Source organism: Chiloscyllium punctatum, chromosome 30 (genome assembly GCF_047496795.1).
Source record: "Chiloscyllium punctatum isolate Juve2018m chromosome 30, sChiPun1.3, whole genome shotgun sequence".
In the NCBI taxonomy this organism is placed as follows: domain Eukaryota; kingdom Metazoa; phylum Chordata; class Chondrichthyes; order Orectolobiformes; family Hemiscylliidae; genus Chiloscyllium; species Chiloscyllium punctatum.
In genome coordinates this window covers 35,434,765-35,443,143 of record NC_092768.1, presented here as the reverse complement: position 1 = coordinate 35,443,143, position 8,379 = coordinate 35,434,765, and the positions used below count along the sequence as shown (strand labels likewise).

The window sequence follows — 8,379 nt, the reverse complement described above, 5'->3', positions numbered from 1 at the left end:
TGTAAAGAAAATAATCTCAATTCAGGCTAGTTAATAATTGGATGGACGATCCTTTTGAAGCTAAGTTGAACACTTGATAAGCAGACACAATTGCTGCAGAAGGGATCACTGTTGCAAGGAATCACTGAGACAATGCATAATTTTACATATTGCAAGGTGGACTAGCAATGGCTGCTAGTGACAACGCCTACATCTGTGCTTATTGTGATACTCCCTCATGAACTAAGATGACAACAACAGTGAAGTCATGGATAATACCAACATGAAATGACGCAGTCTTAGATTTCACCCGTCCTCCTAAGACCCAAATTTGGAACATGTGCTTAACATTTGCAAAGGACTGAAATCTTATTGGATTGATGCTGTTTTCTTTTTGTTATTGCTGTGATGAAAGGTTAACACTAGTGCACCGATTCTTCATTTCCATTCCAAAACTCACCTGAAGTAACTGTGTTTAAGGGAGCTTTTGTTGTGTTTGATACATGAACTGAAATAACTCAAAGCAATAAAAGAATGCCACGTTTAACAACTGAATATTTATGGAAAATATATGTAATGCAGGTAGGGAATTTCGAGGAGAAAGTGAGGACTGCAGATTTTGGAGATCAGAGCTGAAAATGTGTTGCTGGAAAAGCGCAGCAGGTCAGGCAGCATCCAATGAGCAGGAGAATCGACGTTTCGGGCATGAGCCCTTCTTCAGGGCATTTCGAGCCAACGTAAATAAACTAACATACATATGAAACCATCCATTTATAATCGATTTTCAGGAAAATGAATAATGAGGTCGTGCATAATTAAACCCTCGTGCAGAGAAATATGTTAATATTTGGAAGTCTTGAATTATTTGCTTGCTTTCCTCTGTAAAATGTCATTTATTGATCTGAACTTAAAGACTTTCTTGATTTTTGTTGACATATTTTCGACATTTATGTCTTGTCAGCGTTAACCGCATACAAACATCGAGTATTGGAAAACAGAACAGAGACGAACCAATCTCTCAGACAACCCCCAGGCTTGTCGGATACTGGAAGAGTGGGGTCTTCTAATACGCTTGAAGTGGTTTTCATTGAGACTGTAACGAAATTATTTATCTTGGTGTGCATAATTGGAAACATTTTGATCATACTTTCTATAAAAGCTATTACAGACTATTAAAAAGGATTGTGTTTTCAGTTCAGCCTGTGCTGATCTGATTGTCGATGTATTCTCCACGATTCTATACACTATTTACGCTGCATTTGGCTATTGGCCTCTGGATTGTACGAGATTTATGGCTTCCTGTTGATTGCATTGTCAATTATACCTCGGCCACAAACCTACTTATGATCCACCTTGACTGCTAATTCTGTGTGACCAAACTCCTTAGCTAGTCCTTAAGGAGAACAAAAAAGAGGGTGACAATGATGATTGTAACTGCGCGGATGTTACCATTTATTGTGTCCCTTCTACCCATTCTCATCCAGCAGTTCATCACAGGGAAGTAGAACGTTACTGAGGGAGAGTGCTACGTGCAGTTCCTCTCAAAGTCTGTTGTTACTTTTGGCACTGCAATAGTTGTCTTCTATCTCCCTTTTACCTTCACGCTAATTTTGTATATGCACATATTTTGTGCCGGCAAGAGAATGAAAAGAGGATAAAAAGACATCGGATTCGAGCAAGGACAATGTTTGCCCATGTCAAGCGGTGGAAAAAAATGATGAAATTGAATAGTAACAGGAGAACTAAAGTTACTGACAGTAATTCTCCCATCAAAAAGCAAAATACTGAAATAACAAATTCTACTTCAGAAAAAAAGGAAGAAGCAACATTTTCCAATGCAACAAATTAATTCAGTGTGTTCCCAGTGAAGCAGAAGAAACAAGGAACTATGGGAGGGAGCACCAAACCTCCTAATGAATTAACCCATCTCAGATTGGAAATATGCAAGCACTTTTACTTAACGTCAGTTCACAAAGCTGGATACTACAACAATGCCATCAAACGAGGAACAGTTCCAAAGATCAGCAGCGAAAATGGGTTCGGCAAACAGTTCAGACCTGAAGATAATATCGATACGAGCCCGACTAAGAAGAAGGTAGATAATCTCTGGAAGTGAGGGTAATTCAAACCATTTTCAGGATTCTCCTCGCATTTATAATAATGTGTACACATACAGTGTTATTGTGCTCCTTAGATACTTTCGATCACGATATGGCCCTAAGACAGTTTGGACTGTTGGATACTGGCTCTGTTACATTAACTGAATTGTCAATCCAGCCTGTTATATACTCTTTAACAGCAATTTCAAGAAAACTTTCAAGCATGTTCTGTTGTGCCAGTGCAGAAATGTCCATGTAACAAGATGAATGTAACAAAAAAAATTACTTTGCGAATATAAAGTGATTTTCATACAATGCACTCACAAATAGCTATAAGGGACATGTCTTTGTGTTCCAGGTACTGGGTTAATTAGGAAAGTATCATATGTAATGTTAAAGGTCAGTTTTATTGCATCCAATTCAAATTAAAAGTACAAAGAAATTTACTGATTATTATGAAGGAACAGGAAGATAAATTTATCAGCTTCATTAATATTATTATAAGAATATTTAGCGTGAAATATTCACTTATTGTAATATTGCTTGATGGAAATATGCTACCAAGACTGCAGTATGCTGTTTAATGAGGCCGATTGACTGTATCCACTAAAACTCTAGAAGCTGCAAGGCAACAGCAAGGGTTTTGATCCCCACAATGGCTTTGCCAGACTCGAATTATACCTTCAAACGTCACCCTGATAACAATCATCACAATGGTGACATGCTTGTACAATTATTGGTTTTGTCCTTCAGTGACAAAGATACAGTTTCTTCAATAATCCTGATCTTAGTAAAGGATTAACAAATGTTTAGCACAACAGACAATCCGCTTTTCTAACAATACATGCTAATATAAATTAGATTGCTTTCGGTGTGGAAACAGGCCCTTCGGCCCAACTAGTCCACACCGACCCACCAAAGCGCAACCCACCCAAACCCATTCCCCTATATTTATTCCTTCACCTAACACTACGGGCAATTTAGCATGGCTAATTCACCTAACCTGCACATTTTCGGACTGTGGGAGGAAACCGGACCACCTGGAGGAAACCCATGCAGACACTGGAGAATGTACAAACTCCACACAGTCAGTCACTTGAGGCGGGAACTGAACCCGGGTCTCTGGGCTGTGAGGCAGCAGTGGCACCATGCCGCCCATAAATTCTTGCACCTATATTTTTCAATAGAAGCAACGTTTGAATGGAAAACTTAAGTTGAATCCGTCTTACTCAGAAACGTGACATCAATAAGATGTAGAGCAGGAAATAAAAATTCGTAGCTCTGCAGATGAAATCTGAATGCATTTTCTGTGTACACTTTATCAGCCTCGCTATATATGTTGAAATCATTGTACATGTACCACTGACAACAGACTACAATCATACAGTGTCAATTCACTTGCTCCTAAATTTATAGCATGTTTAGTTTCGTTTGAAATTACCTCACCTTTAAGATTGTAATTTAAGTTTACCGACCATCAGTTAATGATGAATTACTGGAAATGGTCGCTTCCAAACCTGTGTATGTGGCATAAAGACATATTTACATTCGGCAGAATGTTATTTTCTAAAATCAAAAGTGGATATAATTTTGTAACCTCAGTGTGGAAATTTCATACTGAACCCTATTAAAAGCTTTGCATTTGGAGGATCAGAATTCAGAGAACGATGCAGCACACCCAAGATGATTTGTTCCATCATGCCTCTGTTGTCTACTTGAAAACTACAGAAATATCGATGGGGACCTGTTCTCCTTTACACCATTCATGATATATCATTTTTCTTTATTCAAATGCATAAACATCTATTAAAACCCAACACCCAGACTTGCCTGTATTTAATTCTAGACACTAAAATTGATTGAGGGCATGGGTGGTGTCTCGAATGTATGTGGGGAGTTCCTGGACTAGGGGGGATAGGACAGTGTCGAGATAAGTAGAGATGAATTCAGTGGAGCAGGAGCATGCTCCGACTATGGGTCGGCCAGGGTGGTCAGGCTTGTGAATCTTGGGAAGGAGGTAGAACCGGACAGTGTGGGGTTCCTGGCCCATGCCCTCCACCTCCTCCAAGACTTCCATTTCCCCGCTCCCAACGCCTCATTTTAACCATGAATATCTAATCCCTCTACACCTCCATCTGCCATGACCAGGACCTCCAAGCCCTCCATTTCGTCCTCTCCCAACTTCGCCAAAGTTCTCTTCCACCAACACTCTCATTCATTTTGCTGAACTGGTCCTCACTCTCTACAATTTCTCCTTTGAATCCTCCCACTTTCTCGAGACCAAAGGGGTTGCCATGGGCACACGTATGGGAACCAGCTATGCCTGTCTCTTTCTTGTCTATGTAGAACAGTCCATCTTCCGTAGTTACATCGGCATCACTCCCCACCTCTTCCTCGACTACATTGATGACTGCATTGGCACCACCTCGTGCTCCGGTGGGGAATTTAAGCAATTCATGAATTTCACCAACACTTTCCACCCTGAAATTAAATTTACCTGGACCATGTCTGACACCTCCCTCCACTTCCTGGACCTCTCCATCTCCATTAGTGATGACCGACATGACAGTGATATATTTTACAATACACCGTCTACCACAGCTAACTGGATTACACCTCTTCACATCCTACCTCTTACAAAAATGGCATCCTATATCCCAATTCCTCCGCCTTCATTGTATCTGCTCCCAGGAAGATCAGTTCCACCACAGAACACACCAGATGCCCTTGTTCTTTAGAGAACACAATTTCCCTTCCCACGTGGTCAAAGATACCCTCCAAAGCATCTCGTCCACATTCTGCACATCCGCCCTCAGACTCCACCCCTCCAACTGTAACAAGGACAGAACCCCCCTGGTGCTCACTTTCCACCCTTCTCACCTTCACATAAACCAAATCATCCGACGACATTACTGCCACCTCCAAACAGACCTCACCACGAGGGATATATTTCCCTCCACACTTCCCTTTCTACTTCTGCAACGACCACTCCCTCCGTGTCTACCTGGCCTGGTTCACGCCCCCAAACACCACATCCTCCCTTCATGGCACCTTTTCCTGCAACCACAGGAATTGCAAAACCTGCGCCCACACATCCTCCCTCACCTCCATCCACGGCCCGAAAGGAGTGTTCCAGATACATCAAAGTTGTAACTGCACGTCCACAAACATCATTAATTGTATCCGTTGATCCCAATGCAGTCTCCTCTACATTGGCGTTACTGGACGACTCCTCGCAGTGCGCTTTAAGGAACATCTCTGGGGCACCGCACCAATCAACCACTCCACCATGTGGTCCAACATTTCAACTCAACCTCCCACTCAGCCGAGGACATGGAGGTCCCGGGCCTCCTTCACCGCCTCTCCTTCACCACCCAATGCCTGGAAGAAGAACGCCTCAACTTCCGCCTCAGAACACTTCAACCGCAGTGTATCAATGTGGACTTCACCAGTTTCCTCATTTCCCCTTCCCCCACTTAACCCCAGCTCCAAACTTCCAGCTCAGCAATGTCCCCATGACTTGTCCTCCCTGCCTATCTTCCTTTGCACCTATCCATTCCACCCTCCTCTCTGACCTATCACCTTCATCCTTACCCCCATTCACCCATTGTACTCTATGCTACTTTCTCCCCACCCTCACCCTCCTCTCATTTATCTCTTCACCCTGCAGACACTCTTCCTGTATTCCTGATGAATGGACTTTGCCTGAAACGTCGATTTTCCTACTCCTCAGATGCTGCCTGAACTGCTGCATTTTTCCAGCACCATCTCGAATCTGGTTTTCAGCACTTGCAACCCTTGTTTTTACCTCTGCATAGTGGTATCGCCTGTCTTTGTCCTCACTGGTATGTTCCTTTTGAACTAAGATTACAACAAAAATGAAGCCAAGGTTGACATCGATGTGAAGTGACTTAAACTCATATTTCATGCGTCCTCCAGGGTCAGATTTCTGAACATAAAATTCTCATCTGTGTAGAACTCAGACCTTATTAGATTGATTCTCCCGTGTTTTTGTTTTGGTGTGGGGAACCTCTTCTGTATTAACACTTCAAGGCTGACCTGAATTAAATGGATTGAGGGGACTTTTTTGTTGATACATGAATTCACTGTAATAACTGAAAGCAAGTGAAGTATGCCACCTTTAACTGATTTTTTCCAGAAAACACAGATGACATAGGTGAGCATTTTGAAATACCACAATAAGCTGAGACATGTATGAAACTGTCAATTTATAACCAATTTACAGAAAATGAAGTGGGAGGTCATGCATAACTAAATCTGTTCAGAGTGGAACAATTTAATGTTTATAAGAGCTCATTATTTTTTCTTCCCCATAAGTTTTCAAATAATAATTTGAAATCAAAATTTCATATCAACATTTTGTCTTGTCAGTGCAAATCACACACCAAATTCGAAGAATGGAAAACAAAACAGAGAGAAACGTATATCTCAGAAACCCATCGGGCTTGCTTAACACTGGATTGAGTGATGTCTTATAAAAGGTTTGAACTAACCCTCATTGTGATTGCAACAGGATCCTTAAGTCTGGTGACAATAATAGGAAACATTCTGGTTATAGTATCTGTTATAATCAATAGACAACTACATACTATAAATAACTACTTTATGTTCAGCTTAGCCTGTGCTGATTTGATTGTAGGTGCATTCTCCATGAATCTATACACCACTTACATTGTAATAGGTTATTGGCCTATCGGCCCAGTGGTGTGTGATTTATGGCTTGCTGTCTATTATGTTGTGAGCTGTGCTTCTGTCATGAACCTCCTTGTGATCAGCGTTGACCGCTACTTCTGTGTGACTGAACCTCTTAGCTACCCCTTGAGCAGAACAACAAAGAGGGCAGTGATAATGATTGCAACAGCTTGGATATTACCATTAATTGTGTTTGCTCCTCCTATTCTCTTCTGGCAGTTTTTCACAGGAAAACAGAACGTTAGTGATGGCGAGTGCTATGTTCAGTTCCTCTTAAATTCTGCGGTTACGTTTGGAACTACAATAGTCGCCTTTTATCTCCCTGTTACTATCATGATGATTTTATACATACACATATCTCGAGCTAGCAAGAGTCAAATAAAAGAGGATGGAAATATGTCTAAATCAAGCAAGGACAGTGTTTGTCCAAGACTTGTGATGAATAAATTGATGAAAATAAATCATAATAGTATAAACAACTTGCTTCACGACTTTCATTCCATCAAAAAGCAAAGTAAAGAACTACCAAATTCCAGTTATCACAGAGGGAAAAAGCAAGACTTCTCCAATCAAACAAGTTCCTTTCCAACAATAAAACAGAAGAAACAAGGAATGATGCAAGAGTGTTCAAATGTTCCTCATGCACGAAGCTCTCTCAGAACAGAAATACACAAACTCTTTTGTTTAAAGATAGCTCACAAATCTGAAAAATACAACTGCAGTGCTACCACAGCAGGAATACTTCCATCCATCAGCAGCCAGAGGGGAACAAATAGAAACATCACAGCTGATGATAAAAGCACTGGTATGACCAAGTCACCTGCTCAGAAGAAAACAGTTGCAACCCGGGAATTGAGGGTCACACAAACCGTCATCGCAATTCTCCTGGCATTTATTATAACTTGGACCCCATACGATGTGATCGTGTTCATTAAAACCTTTTGTTCGAACTCTGTCCCCAATACAGTTTGGACTATTGGATATTGGCTCTGTTACATGAACAGTGCTGTGAACCCAGCCTGCTATGCACTCTGTAATACCAGTTTCAAGAAAACTTTAGAACATCTTCTCTTGTGTCAATACAGAAATTTTGGTGCGACAAGATGAAACTTTAAACAATATGGAGACTTTCATAATGTACATCCACGAATGGCAATAAAGGATTTTTTTCAGCTGGAATGTGGATCAATTAGACAATTGTTGTGTGTTATTTTAGAGGCCCTTGGATTATACCCCATTACTGTGCAAGACATTAAAAAAAACATCTGATTGCTCACATGAACATATGAAAGAATAAGATGAATAGCTGCATCATTAAATGTAGTATAAGAATATTTACCGAGAAATGGTCAATTACTTTTATATTATTGCTCAATATAAAACGTATTGCATCGGTGACGGTGTGCAATTTAAAGGGTTGATTTAATAAATTAACTAGACTGCTTAGTGCTTAATAGTAAAATGAAGGGACTTGACCCCTTCTATAACAGTGGTAGTCATGTTTTACACTTCTGCACAGCACCCGTTGGTAAGTTCAAGACTTGTCATGTAATAACTAAGAACCTGCCATCATGTGGAGAACTTAAGA

The 8,379-nt window shown here is 40.7% G+C and overlaps 1 protein-coding gene across 1 annotated transcript; it reads left to right on the top strand.

The window, feature by feature from the left end:
• Positions 1-6,566: 6,566 nt before the first annotated feature.
• On the top strand, positions 6,567-7,898 carry LOC140455560 (muscarinic acetylcholine receptor M2-like). Its single transcript, XM_072550486.1, has one exon. It carries the CDS (start codon positions 6,567-6,569, stop codon positions 7,896-7,898), a length of 1,332 nt encoding a protein of 443 aa, XP_072406587.1.
• Positions 7,899-8,379: the final 481 nt, after the last annotated feature.

Coding starts and splice junctions, on each gene's coding strand:
- LOC140455560 (XM_072550486.1), top strand. CDS start 6,567: ATGTCTTATAAAAGGTTTGAACTAACCCTCATTGTGATTGCAACAGGA.